The sequence below is a fragment of the Enhydra lutris genome, unplaced genomic scaffold (genome assembly GCF_002288905.1).
Source record: "Enhydra lutris kenyoni isolate GAN:26980312 unplaced genomic scaffold, ASM228890v2 scaffoldscaffold9, whole genome shotgun sequence".
NCBI classification, from domain to species: domain Eukaryota; kingdom Metazoa; phylum Chordata; class Mammalia; order Carnivora; family Mustelidae; genus Enhydra; species Enhydra lutris.
Genome location: NW_019154093.1, coordinates 15,663,882 through 15,688,918, shown reverse-complemented (window position 1 = coordinate 15,688,918; position 25,037 = coordinate 15,663,882). Strand labels below are relative to the sequence as shown.

The window sequence follows — 25,037 nt, the reverse complement described above, 5'->3', positions numbered from 1 at the left end:
CCTGGAGTCCCGGGATCGAGTCCCACATCAGGCTCCCAGCTCCACGGGGAGTCTGCTTCTCCCTCTGACCTTCTCCTCGCTCATGCTCTCACTGTCTCTCTCTCTCTCTCTCTAATAAATAAAAAATAAAATATTAAAAAAAAAAAAAAAAAAAACAAAAACCAGAGAGGGAGACAAACCATAAGAGACTCAATCTCAGGAAACAAACCGAGGACTGCTGGAGTGGAAGGGGGTGGGAGGGATGGGGTGGCTGGGCAATGGACACTGGGAAGGATATGTGCTATGGTGAGCGTTGTGAATTGTGTAAGACTGATGAATCACAGACCTGTACCCCTGAAACAAATAATATTATATGTTAATTAAAAAAAAAATCCTTGGGACGCCCCGGTGGCTTAATTAGTTAAGCTGCTGCCTTCAGCTCAGATCCAGGTTCTTGGGATCAAGTCCCGAGTTTGGCTTCTTGCTCATCGGGGAGCCAGCTTCTCTCTCTGCCTCTGCCTGCCATTCTGCCTGTTTGTGCTCTCTCTCTCTCTCTGACAAATCAATCAATCAATCCTTGGCATTTTTACCTGCCCTATCATCACTTTTAACATATATCCCAAAAGTATTACCCAGATAAGGACATATGTCATTTAAAAATGTGCCCCTAGGGGCGCCTGGGTGGCTCAGTGGGTTAGGCCACTGCCTTCGGCTCAGGTCATGATCTCAGAGTCCTGGGATCGAGCCCCGCATCGGGCTCTCTGCTCTCTAGGGGAGCCTGCTTCCTCCTCTCTCTCTGCCTGCCTCTCTGCCTGCTTGTGATCTCTCTGTCAAATAAATAAATCTTTAAAAAAAAAAAAAAAAATTAAAAATGTGCCCCTAAAGCACGCCAGATCTCAAATGAAAGCTGAGAATGCTGTTAACTAATGAAATGGAGAGGGGCACCTGGGTGGCCTAGTTGGTTAAGTGTCTGACTCTTGATTTCAGCTCAGGTCTGGATCTCAGGGTTTTGAGTTCAAGCTCTGCATTGGGCTCCACAATGGGCACAGAGCCTACTTAAACAAAGAAACAAAACTGGTGAAATGGAGAAAAGTACACTGGGGAAAGAGGCAACCTTCCTAGTATTACTCAGAATTGGAATACATACTGCAAGAAAACTACAAGTATGAGAATAGAAGCTACAGAAGAAAGAAGGGCTCCCCTGAGTAGACAATTATTGAACTCTCCAAAAGGTTAAAAACAACACAAACAGAATGGAATCTATTACAAAACCAGAGAGGGGGGGGGGGGGAACAAAACCAGAGAGGGAGACAAACCATAAGAGACAAACTCAGGAAACAAACTGAGGGTTGCTGGAGTGTAGGGGGATGGGAGGGATGGGGTGGCTGGGTGATGGACACTGGGGAGGGTATGTGCTATGGTGAGTGCAGTGAATTGTGTAAGACTGATGAATCACAGACCTGTTCCCCTGGAACAAATAATACATTATATGTTAATTTTTAAAAAATGATCTGGTTTAAAAAAAAAAAAAAAGAATGGAGTCTATTAGTTTTCTACAGCTGGACTTTTCTTGTTTAGCTATAACAAATTTAGGGGCGCCTGGGTGGCTCAGTTGATTAAGCTATAACAAATTTATGAAGAGAGCTAAGTAACACATGCAATATGGACGAAAACAAATGATCAATGAAAAAATAGCTTATTACTGGGACGCCTGGGTGGCTCAGTCGGTTAAGCAGCTGCCTTCAGCTCAGGTCATGATCCCAGGATCCTGGGATGGAGTCGCACATCCGGCTCCTCATTCAGCGGGAAGCCTGCTTCTCCCTCTGCCTGCTCTGCCTGCTGCTCCCCCTGCTTGTGCTCGCTCTCTCTCTCTCTCTCTCTCTCTGACAAATAAATAAATAAAATCCTCTAAAAAGGGGCGCCTGGGTGGCTCGGTGGGTTAAGCCGCTGCCTTCGGCTCAGGTCATGATCTCAGGGTCCTGGGATGGAGTCCCGAATCGGGCTCTCTGCTCAGCAGGGAGCCTGCTTCCCTCTCTCTCTCTCTCTCTCTCTGCCTGCCTCTCCGTCTACTTGTGATCTCTCTCTGTCAAATAAATAAGTAAAAAATCTTAAAAAGAAAAAATCCTCTAAAAAAATAGCTGATTCAATTCAATATTTAAATCTAATAGACATTTTTAGTACCTACTGCGCACATTGGAGACAGTCTCCAATCAAACAGTTAAAAAAGTAGAGAGGACAGGGGGCATCTGGCTGGCTCAGTCTGCAGAGCAAGGGACTTGATCTCAGGGCTCATGAGTTCAAGCCCCACCTTGGGTGTAGAGGATCACTTAAAAAAATAAACTTAAAAAAAAAAAAAAAAGCAGAGGGAACAGTTTGTTTAGAAGCACAGAGAAAGGCAGGAGAAATTAAATGACAGGTGAGGATTAACTGTATTGTATTGGAGTCTCATTCTTAGAACATGGTTTAAAGACAAAATTTTTTTAAGTGGTCATTTACTTTCAGCAGAATCCAAAATCTTTGCTTCCAACTCCTAATTCTTTTGTGAATATTGTATTGGTCAGCAAGTCTGATGAAAAGCCCTGGGGAATGAGGAGAAAACTGGGTTGAAAATAAGAAAGAGGGGCGCCTGGGTGGCTCAGTGGGTTGAGCCACTGCCTTCGGCTCGAGTCGTGATCTCAGGGTACTGGGATCAAGCCCCGCGTGGGGTTCTCTGCTCAGCGGGGAGCCTGCTTCCCCCCCTCTCTCTGCCTGCCTCTCTGCCTACTTGTGATCTCTCTCTCTCTCTCTCTGTCAAATAAATAAATAAAATATTTTAAAAAAAGAAAAAGAAAGAAAAGAAGTAAGAGACTTCATAGCTAGAGCCACAGGGACAAAGCACAGTTTAAAAGGCAATACTTCTAGCTGCAGGTAAGAAAGTAGATAATCTTTGCAGAAACCTGGAATGATGGCCTTGGATCCTTATCTACACTTTCAGGCACAGCCGGTTATGCTCACATAGCTTCACTAAGGGGTTATTTTGGTCAGATTTAACACAAGCTTCTCAAATTACCCATGGTTGAAGGATCAGATTTTTTATTTCCAGTGTACAATAGTTTCTTTATTTGATTTTTTTTTTAAGATTTTATGTATTTATTTGAAAGAGAGAGAACAAGAGCACATAAGCAGGGGGAATGGCAGAGGGAAAGGGAGAAGCAAGGGCTCAATCCCAGAACCTGCCATCATGACCTGAGGCGAAGGCAGCTGCTTAACCAACTGAGCCACCCAGGTGCCCTTTTTTTCCTCCCCCCACCAATCACTCACTCCTTGTTTTGGTTTTTTTTTTTTTTTTTTTTTAAGTAATCCCTACACCCAACATGGGGCTCAAACTCATAAGCCCTAAGATCAAGAGTTACACGCTCTACCAATGGAGCCAGTCAGGCACCCCATCAGATGATTTTTTTTTTTTAAATTTTATTTATTTATTTATTTATTTGACAGACAGAGATCACAAGTAGGCAGAGAGGCAGGCAGAGAGAGGGGGGAAGCAGGTTCCCCAATGAGCAGAGACCCGGATGGGGGGGGCTCGATCCCAGGACCCTGGGATCATGACCTGAACCAAAGGCAGAGGCTTAACCCACTGAGCCACCCAGGCGCCCCATGAATGTTTATTAAATAATGCTTACTCCAAATTTTTATTCTTATCTCTTTGTAGACCAGTAACAAACAGTTCACAAACCAGTATTAGTCTACCACCAATACTAGTCTACAGACCATGCAATGTGGTAGTAACAGACGTCTCAATAAAATGTAAGCCCTAAAACCACACACATGAATGCTATATATACATGCTACAAACACTGAGGCACTCCAGTGGCAACAAAAATACAAAAATGTTTTATACTCCACATAGGTGAGGGGTGAGGTGCAATACTATATAAATTTCACTATTAAGCCAAGACGGAAGTTAACAGGTACCAGATTCACCCTCCCACCTCAAACAACTAAAAAAAAAACTGGCCAAGAACACGAAACATCAGTTTTCAAACACTGAACAGCTAGTAGCACAGGACATTGATCTGAGAAAAGGGAAACAAATGAGATGAGCCCCGTTTAAGTGTCCCCAACTTACTGCTTAGAGAATTTTGTCCACAGTACAGAGGAACCCAAAGGAGTCTGTTTCACAGAACTGAGATAAGAGTCTATGGTTTGGAGAGGCCTAGGTAGCTAGAATTTACAGAACAGAATGGAGAAAAGATAGCAAGCTCTAGATACCCACAGAAGGTTCCCTCCAGTCCTTGGCTAACTACTGATCCCCTTCTACATAAGAAAACTATTGAGGCCTAGGTAAGAGTTACTAGAAAAGATGAAACAATCTTCAGAGATCACACAGGGTCTAGAATAACTCATGTTCCCAAAAGCCAGGGTAGAAATACCTGTACCACATGAGACAAATACCATTTAGTAACAAAATTAAGTTCCAGGCCTGCCTAACAAAACTTAAAGGCAATCCTCAACAGGACTGAATTATCTTTTTTTTTTTTTTTAAGATTTTATTTATTTATTCAACAGACAGAGATCACAAGTAGGCAGAGAGGCAGGCAGAGAGAGAGGGGGAAGCAGGCTCCCTGCAGAGCAGAGAGCCCGATGCGGGGCTTGATCCCAGGACTCCGGGACCATGACCTGAGCCGAAGGCAGAGGCTTTAACCCACTGAGCCACCCAGGCACCCCCAGGACTGAATTATTTCCAAGTAACTGCATCCCAACATCAAAATACATTTAAAGGAATTAAAAAAAAAAAAAAAAAAAAAAAAAAAACAGTAACAAACCTCACAATGTCTGATAAGTTATGTAAGTAAAAAATGATCAGGCAAACAAGGAAGCAGGGAATTAAAATCCATAGTGGGAAAAAAAGGTAATCAATAGAAACACACCCAGGAAGGACACAGATGATAGACAAGGACATTAAGGCAATCATTTTAAATGTACTCCACATGTTCAAGAATGTAAAGAAAAGGGGCGCCTGGGTGGCTCAGTGGGTTAAAGCCTCTGCCTTCGGCTCAGGTCATGATCCCAGGGTCCTGGGATCGAGCCCCACATCAGGCTCTCTGCTCAGCAGGGAGCCTGCTTCCTCCCCTCTCTCTCTCTGCCTGCCTTTCTGCCTACTTGTGATCTCTATCTGTCAAATAAATAAATAAAATCTTAAAAAAAAAAAAAAGAATGTAAAGAAAAGCAGGAGTATGAGAAAAATAGAAGGTATTTTTTTAAAAAGTAAAGATTCAAATCACACTTCTGGAGACAAAAATACACTTGACAGGATCAATCAGACTTGAAGAAGAAAAAACACTAGAAATTTACAAAACCAGCAGTGGAAACTATCCAAAATGAAAACAGAAAGACTTAAAAAGAAATTTGAATTTCAGGGTGCGTGGGTGGCTCAGTTAGTAACGCAACCGCAACCGACTCCTGACTTCCACTCAGGTCAGGATCTCAGAGTCATGAGACTGAGCTCCACAGCGGGCTCCACACTCAGTGTGGAGTCTACTTGAGGTTCTCCCTCTCCCCCTGTCCTTTCCCTCCTCTCTAAAATAAGTATTTTTGGGGGCGCCTGTGTGGCTCAGTTGGTTGGGCAACTGCCTTCGGCTCAGTTAGTGGTGCTGGAGTCCTGGGATTGAGTCCTGCATCGGGCTTCCGGCTCCATGGGGAGTCTGCTTCTCCCTCTGACCTCCCCTCTCATGCTGTCTCACTCTGTCTCTCTCTCTCTCTCACATAAATAAATAAAATCTTAAAAAAAAAAAAATTTCTTTAAAAAGTTTATTTATTTATTTAACAGAGATAGAGAACACAAGTAGGCAGAGCCGCAGGCAGAGGGAGAGGGAGAAGCAGGCTCCCCACCGAGCAGGGAGCCCGACGCGGGGCTCAATCCCAGGACTCCGGGATCATGACCTGAGCCAAAGGCAGATGCCTAACAGACTTGAGCTACCCAGGCACCTCTAAAATAAATTTTTTAAAAACAGGACTTCATGACTATGAAACACTGAGGAGACTAACATACATGTGGACTGGGTCCCTGAAGGGATAGAGGGGGGAAAGAAAATATTTAAAGGAATGGAGAAAATATTTAATTAAAGAAATGATGGCAGAGGCACCAGGGTGGCTCAGCTGCTTAAGTGTCTGGGATCGAGTTGTGGTCCCAAGGTCCTGGGGTCTGGCCCCACACTGGGCTCCCTGCTCAGTGGAGAGTCTGCTTCTCTCCCTCACTGCCCCCCCCCCACTTGTGCTCACATGCTCCTTCTTCTCTCTCAAATAAATAAGTAAATAAAGTCTTAAAAAAAAAAATTGAGCACCTGGGTGGCTCAGTCCATCAGTCTCTTAAGTGTCTGCCTTCAGCTGAGGTCATGATCCCAAGGTCCTAGGAATGAGCCATGCCATTGAGCTCCCTACTCAGTGTGGAGTCCGCTTCTCTCTCTCTCCCTGCCTGCCCATGCTCTTGCTCTCTTTCACTCACTCTTTCAAATATATAGTTCTTTTAAAAAAAGAAATGATGGCAAATACAAAACAAATACCATAAAAACAATAAACAATAAATGTTAATATTTATCTGAAAGACAGATAAAGAGCATGAGCAGAAGGGCCAGAGGGAGGAGAGAATCTCAAGCAGACTCCATGCTGAGCACAGAGCCTGATGCCAGGCTGGATCTCACAAACCTGAGATCATGACCTGAGCTGAAATCAAGAGTCTGATGCTTAACCGACTGAGCCACCCAGGCACCCAACAATAAATTTTTAAAAAATGAACAATGGCAGAAAACTTGCCAATTTTGATTAGAAATATAAATCCACAGGGGCGCCTGGGTGGCTCAGTGGGTTAAGCCGCTGCCTTTGGCTCAAGTCATGATCCCAGGTCCTGGGTTCAAGCCCCACGTCGGGCTTTCTGCTCAGCAGGGAGCCTGCTTCCTCCTCTCTCTCTGCCTGCCTCTCTGCCTACTTGTGATTTCTCTCTGTCAAATAAATAAATAAAAAATCTAAAAAAAAAAAAAAAAAAAAAAAGAAAGAAATATAAATCCACAGACCCAAAAATCAACAAACCCCAAGCAAAAGAAACATGAAAAACACACCGAAGTATTTGTCAAGTTCTAAAAACCAGTGACAGAGGAACAACCACAGAGGCGCCTGGCTGGCTCAGTCAGGAGAGGATCTGACTTGATCTCAGGGTGATGAGTTCAAGTCCCCATGGTGGGCATGAATCCTACTTTAAAAAATAAAAGAAAGATTGGGAGCGCCTGGGTGGCTCAGTGGGTTAAAGCCTCTGCCTTCGGCTCAGGTCATGATCCCAGGGTCCTGGGATCGAGCCCCACATCGGGCTCTCTGCTCAGCAGGGAGCCTGCTTCCTCCTCTCTCTCTGCCTGTCTCGCTGCCTACCTGTGATCTCTATCTGTCAAATAAATAAATAAAATCTTTAAAAAAAAAAAAAGAAAAAAGATATAAAATCAGGCAAAAGAAAATGATACTTATATAATCATAGTAAAAAATATATAAGTATGGGGGCGCCTGGGTGGCTCAGTGGGTTAAAGCCTCTGCCTTTGGCTCAGGTCATGATCCCAGAGTTCTGGGATCGAGCCCCACGTCAGGCTCTCTGCTCAGCGGGGAGCCTGCTTCCTCCTCTCTCTGCCTGCCTCTCTGCCTACTTGTGATCTGTCAAATAAATAAATAAAATCTTTAAAAAATATATATATATAAAAGAATGACAGGCAACTTCTTGTTATAAACAATGCAAGACAGAAGATAGTAAAGCAGTATTTTTTAAATGCCGAAAGAAATTATCAACCTATTCTATAGCTAATGAAGTTAATCTTTCAAATATAAGAAATAAAACCACCTCTTTCATACAAAAGAGAGGACTTACCACCAATGCACAATTATGAGAAAAAATGTTAAAGGAAATCTAGGCAGAGAGAGACGCTTATGTGGCTCTGTTAAGTGTCTGACTTAAGCTCAGGTCATGATCCCCAGACTTCCTGCTCAGTAGGGACCCTGCTTCTCCCTCTGCCTGCTGTTCCCCCTTCTTCCCTGTTTGTGCTCTGACAAATAAATTCTTTAAAAAAAAAAAGAAAGAAAGAAAGAAAAAAGGAAATCCAGGCACAAAGAAAGTTATACCAGGTAGAAATTTGGATCTATGTCAATAAGAAGCACTGACCATGGTAAATGAGGGCACATGGAAAACATTCTTTTATTTTTTAATCTGGTTTTTTCACTTTAATGAACATTTGGCTCATTTCTAGTTTTTGGCAATTATGACAACTGATGTGAACATTTCTATGCATGTTAGTGGCCAGCTTCACATTTCTTTTTAATACAAACTGAAAAGTGAATCAAGTTTTTAAAGATTTTAGAAGCAAAACAAGCATTCCCAAAGTTATTAACATAAATATTTTAGCAATAAAATCACATATGAGGGGCGCCTCGGTGGCTCAGTAGGTTAACCCTCTGCCTTCAGCTCAGGTCATGATCTCAGGGTCCTGGGATCGAGCCCCGCATCGGGCTCTCTGCCCAGCAGGAGGCTGCTTCCCCCTCTCTCTTTCTGCCTGCCTCTCTGCCTACTTGTGATCTGTCAAATATATAAATAAAATCTTAAAAAATAAAATAAAATAAAATATGGAAACATTTCTAAATAACTGGTTTTTAAAAAGTTTTCTCCACTGCATGTTTCTTTTGAAAAGCAGTTACTTTCTCACTGTTAAAATATCAACTTTTATCTTAGGGCATCTGGCTGGCTCAGCTGGTAGAGTGTGCAACTCCTAATCTCCTGGTGGTGAGTTCAGGCCCCATGCTGGGCACAGAGCTTACTTTAAAAAAAAAAAATTAACTTTATCTTTTACAAATTGTTTATTTTCAGATATCTGCTAGTGGGTTTACTACTGACAGCCATTGTTTTTAACTACCTGATGTGTCTAACAAAGCTAGGAATACAAGCTATAAGTGAAAGTGTCAATTCTGCTATTTTCCTGCTTTTTTTATGCTTGCATTATTATCTTCAATTCACCATTTCTAAGCAGGAATCTTTTAAACACACTGTCCACTTTGTAAGAGCTAGTTTAAACTGGAAAAAAAGTCATATCTAGACTTATTGTTGCTATCATTTAACAGTATATACAAATATTGGATCATTATATTGTACCCTGAAACTGTCAATTATATCCCATTCTTAAAAATCCTAATGTTTTATCATCTCCCTGATATGAGGGATTTTTTTTTAAGATTTTGTTTATTTATTTGACAGAGATCACAAGTAGGCAGAGAGGCAGGCAGAGAGAGAGAAAGGGAAGCAGGCTCCCTGCTGAGCAGAGAGCCTGATGTGGGGCTTGATCCCAGGCCCCTGAGATCATGACCTGAGCTGGACGCAGAGGCTTTAACCCACTGAGCCACCCAGGCGCCCCTGATATGAGGAATCTGAGAGGCAAAGTGGGGGGCTTGGGGGGTAGGGAAGGAAAAAAATGAAATAAGATGGGATCGGGAGGAGACAAACCATAAGAGACTCTTAATCTCACAGAACAAACTGAGGGTTGCAGGGCAGGGTTCGGGGGGGTGGTATGGAGAAGGTGGTTGGGTTATGGACATTGGGGAGGGTATGTGCTATGGTGAGTGATGTGAAGTGTGTAAGGCTGACGATTCACAGACCTGTACCCCTGGGGCAAATAATACATTATATGTTAATTTAAAAAGTTAAAATTAAGAAAACAATAAAAATATTAAAAATAAAAAAGGAAAAACTTTTTTAAATCCTCATGTTTAAGGGTACCTGGGTGGGTGAGTTGGTTAAGCATCTGCCTTCTGCTCAGGTCATGATCCCAGTGTCCTGGGATCAGGCCCCACATTCCTACTTAAGGAGAAAAACCCGCTTCTCCCTCTCCCTCTGCCTGCCACTCCCCCTGCCATGTACACTAAGAAATAAATCTTGAAAAAAAAAAAAAAAAATCCTAGGGACGCCTGGGTGGCTCAGTTGGTTAAGCAGCTGCCTTCGGCTCGGGTCATGATCCCAGCGTCCTGGGATCGAGTCCCACATCGGGCTCCTTGTTCTGTGGGGAGCCTGCTTCTCCCTCTGCCTCTGCCTGCCACTCTGTCTGCCTGCGCTCGCTGTCTCTCTCTCTGACAAATAAATAAATAAAGTCTTTAAAAAAAAAAAAATCCTAATGTTTAAAAATAAATCATAAATAAGGCAACTGTCATAGTGTCAACCTCCATATCATTATTAAAGCTTAATTCTTCCTATTTTGGAGAACACGTCCTTAAGCTGTAATGTAAATTCCAAGAACTGGACTTTATTTAACTTTCCTTGTCCCACTTCCCATCAGAAGACATAACAAGGAGCAAGGCTGGATGGATGTAGAGAGCCAGACTATTCTAACTCCACCTAAGGCTTTAAATTTTTATTCCAAAGTGAGTCACTGAAGGTGTAACATGATCAAATTTATTTTTTATGTACTCTAACTGTAGTACAAAAGATAGTTTGATATCTTTTTTCTAGATAAAATAGTTTGTTATCTTTTTTCCAGATAAAATTAGAAACAAAATCAGTAAAAGCATTATAAAAATAACATTGTAGGGCACCTGGGTGGCTCAGTGGGCTAAAGCCTCCACCTTCGGCTCAGGTCATGATCCCAGGGAGCTCTCTGCTCGGCGGGGAGCCTGCTTCCTGCTCTCTCTCTGCCTGCCTCTCTGTCTGTCAAATAAATAAAATCTTTAAAAAAAAAAAGATACCTTAAAAGGGTGCCCAGGTGACTCAACTGGTTAAGCAGTTTGGCTCAGGTCATGATCCTGGAGTCCTAGGATCCAGTCCCACATCAGGTTCCCTGCTTAGAAGGGAGTCTGCTTCTGCCTCTGACCCTCCCCCCTCATGCTCTCTCTCTTTCTCTCTACCAGATAAGAAAATAAAATCTTTAACTAAATAAGTGTGTAAATAATAAAAAATACCTTTAAAAAGTAACAGTGTAAAGCACTCATCAGGGATAAATTTATTTCCACTGTTTGTGGCCTAGACAAGTAAAAAGGGCCTGAACTAAGGTAGTACTAGTGTAGTCTGGAGAGATGGATTAAAGCAGTGGTTCTCAAACTTCAGTCAACCTGGGAATTACTTGGAGAACATTTAAATGCTAAGTGAAATAAGTCAGAGAAAAATACCATATTCCGCTCATATGTGGAATTTAAGAAACAAAACAAACGAACAAAGAAAAAGACAAAAAACAGACTCTTAAGGGAAATTACTGGTTACCAGAGGTGAGGTGAGTGGGAGAATGAGTGAAATAGGTGAAGAGGATTACAAGTAAGCACACTATGGGCGCCTGGGTGGCTCAGTTGGTTAAGCAACTGCCTTCGACTCAGGTCATGATCCTTGGAGTCCTGGGATCGAGTCCCACACTGGGAGCCCAGCTCCACAGGGAGTCTGCTTCTCCCTTCTCATGCTCTCTGTCTCTCTCACAAATAAGTAAATAAAAACAATTTTTTTAAAAAAGTACACTAATCATGATGAACACTGAGTAATGTGTAGGACTGTTGAATCACTATACTGTATACCTGAAACTTATGTAACACTGTATATTAATTATACTGGAATCAAAATTTTTTAAGTAGAAGAAAGTTACCCTACAGATATACTAGTCCATCATTTATTACAAGGTTATTCACTGTAGCATTAATTGTAATAACGTAATACTGGAAACAACTCACAAATCTATCAGTAGGGCATCTGTTGAGACATCCACAGACTAGAATAGAAGGCATCCATAAAAAAAAATTAAGGAAACTGCGCCCTGATGAGGAAAGATCTCCAAGATGTATTACTGAATGCTCCGAAATGTGTCAATTAGGCTATCACTTAGTATGTAAAACTAATAACTACATACTGTTTGCTTCTATATGCATAAGGCTGTCATTGACGGATACATAATAAATTCCTAACACTGGGTCACTCTGAGAAGAAAAACTTTTTGACTTAGGAAGCAAGGGGTAGAGGGACATTTCACTATATAACTAACATTCTGGATTTTAAATCAGGAATGGATTTTCTGTTCAAGAAAGTAAAATACTGGAGCACCTGGGTGGCTCAGTGGGTTAAGCCTCTGCCTTCGGCCCAGGTCATGATCTCAGGGTCCTGGGATCGAGCCCCGCATCGGGCTCTCTGTTCAGCAAGAAGCCTGCGTCCCCCTCTCTTTCTGCCTGCCTCTCTGCCGATGTGTGATCTGTCAAATAAATAAACAAAATCTTAAAAGAAAAAAAAAAAAAGTAAGTAAGTAAAATATTTTTTAAAAATCAGATACCCGGGGCGCCTGGGTGGCTCAGTCATTGGGTGTCTGCCTTTAGCTGGGGTCGTGTTCCCGGGGTCCTGGGATCGAGCCCTGCATCAGGCTCCCTGTTCATTGGGAAGCCTGCTTCTCCCTCTCCCACTCCCCCACTTGTGTTCCCACTCTCACTATCTCTCTCTGTCAAATAAATAAACAAAATCTTAAAAAAAAAAAAAATTTTTTTAAATCAGATACCCACCAATATGGCCTCACCTTCTCACACAATCAGCTGAAGTTAAATAATGACCACTCATTGGGGCGCCTGGGTGGCTCAGTGGGTTAAGCCGCTGCCTTCGGCTCGGGTCATGATCCCAGGTCCTGGGTTCAAGCCCCGCATCCGGCTTTCTGCTCAGCGGGGAGCCTGCTTCCTCCTCTCTCTCTGCCTGCCTCTCTGCCTACTTGTGATTTCTCTCTGTCAAATAAATAAATAAAATCTTAAAAAAATAAATAAATAAAATAATAATGACCACTCACTTCAAGGAAGGAAAATTTACTACAATCCCTATCCCTATCACTTCACCCCTATTTGGCCCTCTAGACTTAACATTTCTAAACCCTGTTATAGAATACCACACTAAGGGGTGCCTGGGTGGCTCAGTGGGTTGGGCCGCTGCCTTTGGCTCAGGTCGTGATCTCAGAGTGCTGGGATCGAGCCCCGCATCGGGCTCTCTGCTCTCTAGGGGAGCCTGCTTCCTCCTCTCTCTCTGCCTGCCTCTCTGCCTGCTTGTGATCTCTCTGTCAAATAAATAAATAAAATCTTTAAAAAAAAAAAAAAAGAAAAGAAAAAAAAGAATACCACACTAAGAAATACTGGTGACTGTTTGAAAATTAGAAAAGAGTCCAGAATTTTTATTTCTGGGGTTGGGACACTTGAGCGCTAGCCAACCAAAATAAGGTGAAAATTGTGGGACTTACATGTTAAGACAAGTTGATTTTGAGGTGCTTATGAAAAAGTGGTTAACATTCAATAGAGAATTCAGAGCAAACATCTGACTGCCAAACATAACACATGCAGTACCTATTCATTTTCATTTAATCCTCTCACAAACCTTGTGGCAGATGGCAATGCTCCTATTTTAAAGAGAAATAATGCAATTACACAGGTGATTTGGTAATGTATATGACACCATCCCATTTCAATTGTCTATTGACTTTCTGTATTCTGCAAGATTAAGCTCTAAGCAAAAAAATCATATCTATCTTATTCTAGCTGTATCCTAGCACCATGCTCAATGCCTGGCACTAATCAATATTTGTTAAAATAAGTGACCAATCCTGAATCACTACAGTAGGATTAGGGCCAAGTGACTCTGCCCTTTAGCATGTGAGGTGCCTCAGTTTCATCAACTATAATTAACATTGCTTATCTCACAGGATTTGTTTTAAAAATTAAATAAGAAAGTTCACAAAGCACATAATTGAATGTTTGATATATAATGAGTCAATAGCAATTACTAACAATGAAACAGATAGGAAGAAATGGAGGTAATATCAAAGAAAAACAAAATTAGGAGGGAGTTACTGTTATCAGATTCAGAAAAAAGGTTAAGAACTAATTAGAAAGCTAAGAATAAGGACTAATTTAACATACAGACAATCTGAGTACTTTTAGCAATGTTGTTTAGATGGCATGAAGGGAAAGAAGCCAGACTGATACAAACTGAACAAATGTGTATACTCAGTATGCACCTGCCCTGTTATGATCTGACCAACAGAAACTGAAACTGATTCATCTTTGTATCTCTAAAACCTAACACATTAAGTATAAATTAAATACATTTGCTAAATGGTTAAGCAAACAGAAGGGAAGGGAAAAAAGGGGATCTAGGAAGGAATATTCTTATCTAAAGAAGTTTGACTATGAGGGACGCCTGGGTGGCTCAGTTGGTTAAGCCACTGCCTTCGGCTCAGGTCATGACCCTGGGGTCCTGGGATCAAGTCCCACATCAGGCTCCTTGCTCGGCAGGGAGCCTGCTTCTCTCGCTGCCTCTGCCTGCCTCTCTGCCTGCTTGTGTGTACTCTCTCTCTCTCTCTCTCTCTGGCAAATAAATAAAAAAAAAATTTAAAAAAAAAAAAAGAAGAAGTTTGACTATGAAGTTAAATAAGCAAAAACAGGCACCAAACAGAGATTTATGATAGAGAAATGCCTTTTAAATGTGTCCATTTTAGGATGCTTAAATGCTGAGGAGACTGCTATCTTCGAGGAAAAAGAGGAAACACCAAGAGACCAAACAGGTCTGCTGCTGGACAACAAGATGTGGAGGTTGGGTGGGAAGCACAAATCTCCAATTATTATCTTCAAGACATTTTATAACATAAACTCTCTATGAAGAAAGTATTATATATTCAGCTTTCTTCTGAAAACCCTTAAGTTCCCTATAGGTCTCAACCCTCTAACCATTTATTGTGTCTGCTGTAGCCAAGCAGCTGAATGAACATCCTAAGAAACATTCAAGAGCACTGAATGGACTCACTTCACATTGTTTTTTAAGATTTTATTTGTCAGAGAGAGAGAGAGAGAGTGCACAAGCAGGAGGAGCAGCAAGCAGAGGGGCTCAGAGGCTCCCTGCTGAGCAAAGGACTGGATCCCAGGACCCTGGGATCATGACCTAAGCTGAAGGCAGACACTTAACCCACTGAGCCACCCCAGGCACCCTCACTTTAAATTCTTGCCACAAACCTAAAACAAGGACAACACTGGCAATCCTACCACACATCCTGTAGATTTTTTTCCTCATGAATATTTTTTCAATCTCTCCAAAGTGACTATTTCTTCTTCAAATCTCCTATACCCTACTACAGTCCTCCCCCTTACTTCTAACCAGACCTTGCTTCACACTTCATGGAACAGAAACAATTAGGCCTTCTTTCACCACACCAAAACTACCAACCTGTCTGCATGTGTACCCCTATTTTCTGTTATCCTTATTTCTTTTTTTTTTAATATTTTATTTATTTTTTTGACAGAGAGAGAGATCACAAGTAGGCAGAGAGTCAGGCAGAGAGAGAGGGGGAAGCAGGCTCCCCGACGAGCAGAGAGCCCGATGCGGGGCTCGATCCCAGGACCCTGAGATCATGACCTGAGCCAAAGGCAGCGGCTTAATCCACTGAGCCACCCAGGCGCCCCTATCCTTATTTCTATGAATAAAGTTTCCATGCTAGAATCTTCATATAGCTGGTCCCTTGTCACTCACATATCATGGAGGCAATCCTTGACCATGCGAACTAAATTAATCATCCAGTTACTTTCACCTTAAAAATGGGTAAATTAAGATAACCATCTGTACAATATTTTATCACTAACATTCTCTAATCTACGTATTTATAGTCTATACCAAGTAATGTAAGCTTCATCTGAGAAAAGGGACCTCCTCTTTCTCCTTAAATGTGGTACCTCTAGTAACCAAAATAAATGTTCAGTAAATATAGAGGAAATATGCTTATGACCTGGGTGACAAGAAAAGTGCTTCACAAAATTCTCCTTAAAGAATGACCAGGGGCACCTGGGTGGCTCAGTCTGTCAAAGGTCTACCTTAGGCTCAGGTCATGATCCCAGGAGCCTGGGACTGAGCCCCGCTTTGGGGTCCCTGATCAGCTGGGAGCCTGCTCCTCCCTCTCCCTCCACCTGTGTGTGCAGCTCCCCTTGCTTATGCTTCCGCTCTTCTCTGTCAAATGAATAAAATCTTAAAAAAAAAAAAAAGTCTTGGGGCTCCTGGGTGGCTCAGCAGGGAGCCTGCTTCCTCCTCTCTCTCTCTGCCTGCCTCTCTGCCTACTTGTGATCTCCATCTGTCAAATAAATGAATAAAATCTTTTTTTAAAAAAACTCCTCTGTTTAAAAAAAAAAAAAAAGTCTTCGTTAACTTGTAGAATCTCCCCTACTACCGCCACCACAAGAAACAGGAAACCAGAATCCCTATTAGCTCAGTGGGTTGGGCCTCTGCCTTCGGCCTAGGTCATGATCTCAGGTCTTAAGATCAAGCCCCACATTGGGCTCTCTGCTCAGCCAGGAGCCTGCTTCCCTCTCTCTCTCTGCCTGCCTCTCTGCCTACTTGTGATTTCTCTGTCAAATAAATAAAAATCTTTAAAAAAAAAAAAAATTACAGGAAACCAAGGCCCACAGTCTCAACCAGAAACAGAATAGTTTTCCAGGCACCTAATTATATTTATCATCATCTATCATCCTCCCTACAGTTTTAATTTACCCTTACAAATAAATATAAGCTCAATGTCCACCTGACAGAATGGAAAAAAGTACAGTATATTCATACAGTGGAGCACTATATAGCACAAAGAAATCACTAAAAGAGTATGTAATGTGTATGATTCTCATAGTGTTGAGTATAAGCAACTAGGTATCACTACACAGAGCATAATTCAATTTATATAAAGTTCAAAACTGACAAAACTAACCTATTATGTTAGAAGTCAGAAGAGTCACCTGGGTGACTCAGTCTGTTGAGTGGCTGACTCAGGTCATGATCTTGGGGTCCCAGACTGAGCCCCCAACAGCCTCCCCACTCAGCGGGCAGTCTACTTCAGAATCTCTCTCTCCATCTCCCGCTCTCTGCCCCCCACCACCACACTCTCTCAATAAATATACTTTTAAAAATGAAAGTTTTTAAAAGTTTTATGTAGTCTTAAACTTGTCTATTTTTCTTTTGTTGTCTGTGCTTTTGGTACCCTATCCAAGACCAAGTCCAATATCACGGAGCTTTTATCTTCTGCTTTCAGGAATTTTGGTTTCAGGCCTTACATTTAGGTGTTTAATCCATTTTCAGCCCAGTTTCGTATGTGTAAGATAAGGGTCCAACTTCATTCTTCCACATCAGCATATCCAGTTTTCACAACACCATTTGTTGAAGAGACTATTCTTTCCTCATAAAGTGGTTTTGGCATCTTTGTCAAAGATCATTTGACCCTACGTGAGGATTTATTTCAGGACTTTCTATTCTGTTCTTTGGTCTATTTGTCTGTCTTTATGCCAGTTACCACAGTTCTCATTATTGTAGCTTTGTAATGTTGTGAAATCAGAAGTGGGCTCTCCAACTCTGCTCTTTTTTAAAAACTGCTATGGCTTTTTGGGATCCCTTGAGATTCCTTATAAATTGTAGGATGAAACTACTGTATCTGCAAAAACGCCACTGAAATTTTGATATAGATTGTGTGGAATCTATAAATCTCTTTAGTAGTATGGACATTTTTTTAAAGGTTTTTATTTATATAAACAATAAATTTGTAAATAAATAAAATCTTTTAAAAGAGGGAAGGCACCTGGGTGACTCAGTTCATGACCCCAGGGTCCTGGGATCAGAATCCTGCATCAGACTCCCTGCTCCATGGAGAGCCTTCTTCTCCCTCTCCCTCTGCCTGCTTGTACTTCTCGGTCATATAGATAGATCTTTTTAATCTAGAGTGTGCTTGAGCAAGGGGAGGGGTGGAAGGAGAGGGCGAGACTCTCAAGCCAACTCCTTGCTGAGAGCATAGCCAGATGCAGGGTTCAATCTCAGGACCCGAGAATATCACCTGAGCTGAGAAACCAAGAGTCAGACACCCAAACGACTGAGCCATTCAAGCACCCCAGGACACCTTAATATTAAGCATTCCAACCCAAAACAGGGCAAGTCTTTCCATTTATTTGTATCTTCTTGAATTTTTCAGCCATGTTTTATAGTTTTTACTACAAAAGTCTGTTCAAGGGGCATATAAGTGGCTCAGTCAGTTGGGCCTCTTGACTCTTGGTTTTGGTTCAGGTCATGATTTCATGGGTTATGAAATGGAGCCCTGTGTCGGTCTCCATACTTGGTGGTAGTCTGCTTAAGGATTCTCTTCCTCTGTCCCTCCCCCTACTCTCATGCACCCAGGCTCAAACTATCTCTCAAATAAGTCTTTAAAAAGTTTGTACAAGGGGCGCCTGGGTGGCTCAGTTGGTTGAGCGACTGCCTCCGGCTCGGGTCATGATCCCGGGGTCCTGGGATCGAGCCCCACATCGGGCTCCCTGCTCGGTGGGGAGCCTGCTTCTCCCTCTCCCTCTACTGCTCTGCCTGCTTGTGCTCTCTCGCTCTGTCCAATAAATAAATAAAATCTTAAAAAAAAAAAAAAAAGTTTGTACAAGTTTTTCACTCCTTGGTCGGGCTTATACCTAGTATGTAACTCTTTGATTCTATTTTAAATGGAATTGTTTCCTTTTCAGATTGTTATTCTTATATAAAAACACAACTGATTTTAAGATTTTTATTTTTAAGTAATCTACACACCCAACATGGGTCTCAAACTCAACCCTGAGATCAATAGTCACAAGCTCCACTGACTGAGCCAGCTACCTTCCCCAAAATGCAACTGATTTTTAACTTAGTAACTTAAAACTTTGCAAGGAACCTGGCTGGCTCAGTCAGTAGAGGATACAACTCTTGATCTCAGGGTCTTACATTCCAGCCCCGTGTTGCAAGTAGAGATTATATAAAAAATAAAACCTTAAACAAACAAAACTGCAGAATTCATTCATTAGTTCTAACAGGTTTTTTGTGTGTAGTCTTCAGGGTGGACCTCATTTAAAATTGTATTTACTTATTTCTTTTAAAGATTTATTTATTGAAGGGGCGCCTGGGTGGCTCAGTGGGTTAAGCCTCTGCCTTTGGCTTAGGTCATGATCTCGGGGTCCTGGGATCAAGCCCTGCCAAGCAGGCTCTGTGCACACACTTCCCCTTCTTTCTCTGCCTACTTGTGATCTCTCTCTCTCTGTCAAATAAATGGAAAAAAATCTTAAAAAAAAAAAAAAAAGATTTATTTATTGAAGAGAGAGACAAAGAGACTAAGAGAGAGAAAGAGGGCATGCCAGCAGGGGGAGGGGCAGGAGAGAAAGACATAAACAGACTCCCCATTAGTGCAGAACCCCATGCAGTGCTCATCTCATGAACCTGAGATCATGACCTGAGCTGAAACGGAGAATCAGACACTCAACTGACCAAGCTACCCAGGTGCCCATATTTTATTCATTTTAAAAAATCTTAATTCTAAAAAAATAATAAAAATAAAAATAAATTTTTAAATTTAATTCTAGTTAATATATATCTATGTTGTATTAGTTTCAAGTGTGTAATACAGTGATTCAACAATTCTTTTTTTTTTTTAAGATTTATTTACTTGACAGAGTGAGACACAGTTAGAGAGGGAACACAAGCAGAGGAGTGGGAGAGGGAGAAGCAGGCTTCCCACCAAGCAGGGAACCCAGTGAGGGGTTCCATCCTAGGACCCTGGAATCATGACCTGAGCTGAAGGCAGACACTTAATGAATGAGCCACTCAGGCACCCCTGATTCAACAATTCTATACATAGATTAGTCCTCATCACGGTAAATGTTTTTTTCTTTTTTAAGTTGGCTCCCGGCCCAGCATGTGGTTTGAACTCACAACCCCAAGACCAAGAGTCCCAAGGTCTATAACTGAGCCAGCCATGTGCCCACGATAACTGCATCTTTAATCCTCTTCATCTATTTCACCCATCAACACACCCACCTTCCCCCAGGTAACCAATAACTTGTTCTCTATAGTTAAGGGTCTGTGTTTTGGTTTGTCCTTCTCTTTGTCCAATTGTTTTGCTTCTTAAATTGAGTGGACCTCATTCTTTAAAGTGGTAGTGAAGAATGCTCTTGGACATGTATATAATTAGCATTACCAAGGTTAATGGGATATGATGATGAGTTAATTGTCTTAAGAGTACAAGGTCAGGAGTGCCTGGGTGGCTCAGTCAGTTAATCTTCTGACTTCAGCTCAGGTCCTGATCTCCATGTTCATGGACGGAGCCCCTTGTGGGGGTCCACTCAGCAGTCTGCTTCTCCCACTCCTTCGCCCTCTGCCCCTCCTCCCCACTCATGGGTGCACTCTCTCTCAAATAAATTAAGAAGTACAAGGTCATACTCCTCTTACTGAGAAATAATTTCAACATTTAGTCCATTTATTTTTCTGTTCTGACCTCAAAAAAAGCACCTTGACATTACCAAATAACAATTCAACTAAAACAATCTAATAGTTCTTTATTGTTTCCCCCCGCCAGATCCACCAGAGGGACTTTTCTCCCACTTACACATCTGAGTTGTAATACCTATCTTAACTCCTCCACCCCACTGAAAAATAGGTACTCAGGTTTTCTGGCTAAATCTTTCAAACAAATAATTACAACATTAATTCATCATAAATCCATGGAGCTAACTCACAAGAAGTTATCTTAATCTTATTTTAAACACCAAAACACTAAGCACTAACATAACCCCTACACACCAAAACAGAGGAAACAAACCACTTGTGGAAATAGAAATGACAAACCCAGAACTTAAAGATTACTGAGCTAGGGGGCGCCTGAGTGGCTCAGTGGGTTAAAGCCTCTGCCTTTAGCTCAGGTCATGATCCCAGGGGTCCTGGGGTTGAGCCCCGCATCGGGCTCCCTACTCAGTGGGAAGCCTACTTCTCCCTCTACCACTCCCCCTGCTTGTGTTCCCTCTCTCGCTATCTGTCAAATAAAATCTTAAAAAAAAAAAAAAAAGATGTCTTTAAAAAAACTGTAAAAGAAAATACTAATAGTAAGACTTTATTTGAGAGACCGTGTGCACATGAGCGGTGGGAGAGGGGCAGCAGGAGAGGGAGAGGCAGACTCCCCATTGAGCAGGGAGCTGGATGCTGGACCTGACCCCAAGAATCTGGGATCATCAAGTGTGCTCAAGGCAGATACTTAACTGACTGAGCCACCCAGGTGCCCTAAACAAGCCATTTATTTTCTTTTTTCTTTTAAGATTTTACTTATTTGACAGAGAGCACGAAGAGAGTGAGCACAGGCAGAGAGAAAGTGAGAAAGGCTCCCCGCAGAAAGGGCAGCCTTATGAGTGGCTCAATCCCAGGACACCAGGACCATGGCCTGAGCCGAAGGCAGACGCCTAATTAACTGACTGAGCCACCCAGGTGCCCCTAAAAAAGTCTTCCCCCTCCCCGATTTTATTTGTTTATTTATTTGACAGAGAGATAGCGAAAGAGGGAATATAAACAGGAAGAGTGGGAGAGGGAGAAGCACGCCTCCCACTGAGCCGGAAGCCCCATGCAGGGCTCAATCCCAGGACCCTGGGATCATGACCTGAGCCCAGGCAGACGCTTAAGGACTGAGCCACCCAGACGCCCCAAGAAGTCATTTTAGACACTTTACCTCTGAATACCCCATTTACTTACTTAACTGAGAAAGGGCATCTTTACCGTTCCCTCAGACTAGCTAATTAGGTTTTCATGTAATTTACTCTCAAAGTAAGCTTTTTCATGGGTAATGAAATTATAAAAATGAAATACTGGGGTTTAACCCAGACTGTGCCACTTATGAATTGGGAAATTATTTCACCATTCTAATCTTGATTCTTCTTACCTATAAAAGGAAGTTAACTACTTCACAGCAAACTCATGTGGATCAAGTAAAAATATTCAAAAAAGCACTTAATACATACAATTGGTAGATTTTAGTTTGCAACTCATGGCTGGAACTTAATAGTTTATTTTCCTTTCTGGAGGCACATGAGTACTTTCTCAGTGTATGGTCATAACCTGCCAGGAAGCTGGAGACTAGTTCACCATTAACTTAACTTTAGCTATACACAGATAACATCTGAATATCTGCAATTCATACTGGCTGCATAATTTTATCTCAAAACCAAACCAAACCCTTAATACTTTTAAGGGCTGAGAGGGCAAGGATCTCTATCTAAATGGAATGACTGCTAGAGTTGTCCAGCACACCATAAAATGGTCTCCTGAGCATCAGTCTCAAGTAAGGAGTTCCTTATTTTAAAAAAAGGGGAAAAAAAAAAGATACCACACGATTCACAAAGCACAAGCTACTCCTGTCCTATCAAATCAATGAATGAGGAGGCCGAAAACGGAGCTTGAAACTAGAACTGTATTTTCTCTAAGAGTTCCCACGTGATCCTGAGGGTAGTTTGTCCACTGCTAAACGTGAAGGAAAACGAACCAAGTGGTAGGCAGCGTAGGTAGAGATAAGTAAATCTTTAGTAACTTGGAATGTACCAACACCATCAGAGTGTAAGTCTATAAACTAATCATAAAACCTCACAGCAACCTCTATACTGGAAGAAGCGAACTTCTAAGGTGTAGAAGGGAAAAAATAAAACCAGGCTCTTAAATTCAAGGGATGATTGGGAATTTAGACCCACCAGATGGAAACGGCACTTGCTTCCTCGAATTAACTGAGTGTCCCCTTTCACTGTTCAAGAAATACCTTGTCTGACAAGCACTGTAGCGCTTTCAAAGCAATCGTTTCTACCCAGTCCACCTAATACATTTCGTGCATACAACCGCCCATTCACCTAACAACCAAACACTGACTGAAGTAAGGAGTTCCACGCAGCGCTAGGTGAAGATGCTTTCCGTCCCGATACAATCCCTCCGAAGCAGCCAAGTTTCTCGCCAGCACTCCCGAGGCCTAAAGAGTCACTATGCTCTCCACCACAGGCCTAAGAACGAGGATAGCTGAGAGAAAGAGGGCCGGAGATGGGCGAGGAGACGGTAGCAAACAAGCTTCACCACGCCACACCGCGGAAGTTGGATATTCTGGGCGAACCGCACAGCCCCAAACAATGGAGTTTTCCCGCCTCCTCAGGACCCCGCCCCCTGCTCCCGAGCCGCGGGAGGAAAGCTAACCCTAGCGCGCGTGGCCCCGCCCCCTGAAGGCCCCGCCCCCTCCCGAGCCCACCAGGCCAGCCTCCCTCCTCGTGCAAGGGTGGTTTTTTTTTCCCCCCGTGGGGGGGTTTTTTTTTTGTTTTTTTTTTGTTTTTGGCGCCAAATCTGTTAGTTATTTTCCCGGGTTGTTTAGGGACACTACTGGATGCGCGAGCCAGGAGTGCGGGGACAGCACGGGCATAAAGACAGACAGGAGCCCTGTGGCCCCGCCTCCTCCCCGATAGCCCCGGGCCGGGGGAGGAAGGAGAGGGGCAGACGATGAGCAGCCGCCGCTGCCCCCGGCAAGATGGCGGCCGCGAAAAGCCGGGCAGGGGGCGCCAGCCGACTAGTGTTACTGCTAATGCGCGAGGTTCTCTTCAAAGGGTGGGTTTCTACAGTCCGGGCCGCCCCGAACTGCGACGGCTGCGCGGTGGGAAGCAAGTCCTTCCTCTCATGGGCCTGTCCCTCCCGGGGAGCCCCAGTCCACCACCCCCTCCCCGTGGACTGGCCAGTGCCTCAAGCTCTCCACGGTCCCGCTTACTTGTCGGCGGAAACCAGCTCCGCAGCGATGGCGGCAGTGGCTGTGGACTCTGCGGCCATCGTTCCCCTGAGGTGGTGGACCAACGGGCGGAATAGAGTCTGTGAGGAAAACAGGGAATTTGGACGCCAGAAACCTATTCAGGGACAGAAAATGGCAGATTGGAGACCCCGCGCGGCTGGGCCCCTTTATAAACCAGCGCCCTTTGCCCCGCCCATCCACTTCCGGATCCTCCCCCTTGAGTTTAAAGGGCCAGGACTGCCCCAGTCCAGCCCAAGGACACTCTCGCCCTCGCTGTCTTTATCTGCGGGATACCTTCCCTCCCTGACCCGCTTTCCCCCCAAAAAGCAACTTCCTGCTTCTCTAGCAAGTTGCGTAAGAACTGGAATCTTGGTACTACAACTCCTGACTGGGCGTCGGCCAGCGGCTTCCACATAAGGGGAAGCTGGTGCTGCTCTGCATGTTTGGAGCGTGTAGCCGAGGATCTCTTTCCGGCCCTGATTTTCAGGGAGGTGACCAAAACTTTCTACCCGTCCTCTCAGTCCTAACGGATAGACACGTAAGAACCGAGCACGGGTACAGCAGCAACGGCTAGAACTGATTTCGGTGAGACTCGTGGCTCTGAGCCTCAGCAACAGTTGACGCAAGAAAATGCTATCCTAAGATTGGCTACCGCCGAAACTACCGCGCTTGATTCAAAGTCAGTACTGCGGAGGGACGCTGGCTCCTCCCCTCTGGGCCCGCCCCCCTTCGGCTGGCCCAATCCGCTGACGCCATCCTCTTAGGCCCTACCCAGCTCTTTTCCTCCATTCAGATACCGTTTGTCGTTTGCCCCTGTGTGCCACAGTACCGTGCTTAGACACTTTAAAACTGTTAGCGGTTTTATTTAATATTAACAACGCTATTTGTGAGATCGGGATTATCAGCCCCATTTGGTAGAAATAGAAACCAAGATTCAGGAAGGTGTAACTTGTTCAGAAAGTTGAAAGACAAGTCGGCTATGGAAAGCAGAGTGCCTCATTTCCTGCAACTGGCAGAGTGGAGGATGACTGGTAGGCTGCAGTGGCTGCACTTTCTCACACCTGGAGTATCATCCATCGCCTTCTAGCCTGGCCTTCCCTACAGTGATCAACGGGGATTTTATTTCTGTCCACGTGTTGATACCCTGGGAAAGACTTCCCTACAAAGGAATCTTCCTCCAGTATGTAAAGGGTCAGGCAAGTTGAAATCTGGGGGGCATAGAGCTGGACTTGGAAATACCAATTCTCTGGTGGCAAACAGATCTGGGATTCCCATTATTAGCTGGGTGACCTCAGCCAAGTCATGTAATCTTTTAAAATTGGGGCGCCTGAGTGGCTCTGCCTTCGGCTCAGATCATGATCCTAGGGTCCTGGGATCCAGCCCCACATCCGGCTCTCTGCTCAGCAGGAAGCCTGCTTTCCCTTCTCTCTGCCTACTTGTGATCTCTCTCTGTCAAATAAATAAATAAAATCTTTTAAAAAG

General features: G+C 43.3%; 1 protein-coding gene across 2 annotated transcripts in view; it reads right to left on the bottom strand.

Annotated features, from left to right (window-relative positions):
* Positions 1-23,741, bottom strand: part of LOC111142991 (nuclear autoantigenic sperm protein) — a 46,305-nt gene extending 22,564 nt beyond the window's left edge. For both annotated transcript variants that reach the window (XM_022496369.1, XM_022496370.1), the window contains exon 1: positions 23,538-23,741. In XM_022496369.1, coding sequence (XP_022352077.1) covers positions 23,538-23,596 — 59 coding nt within the window. In that variant the 5' untranslated portion in view covers positions 23,597-23,741. The remainder of the gene's footprint in view (positions 1-23,537) is intronic.
* Positions 23,742-25,037: the final 1,296 nt, after the last annotated feature.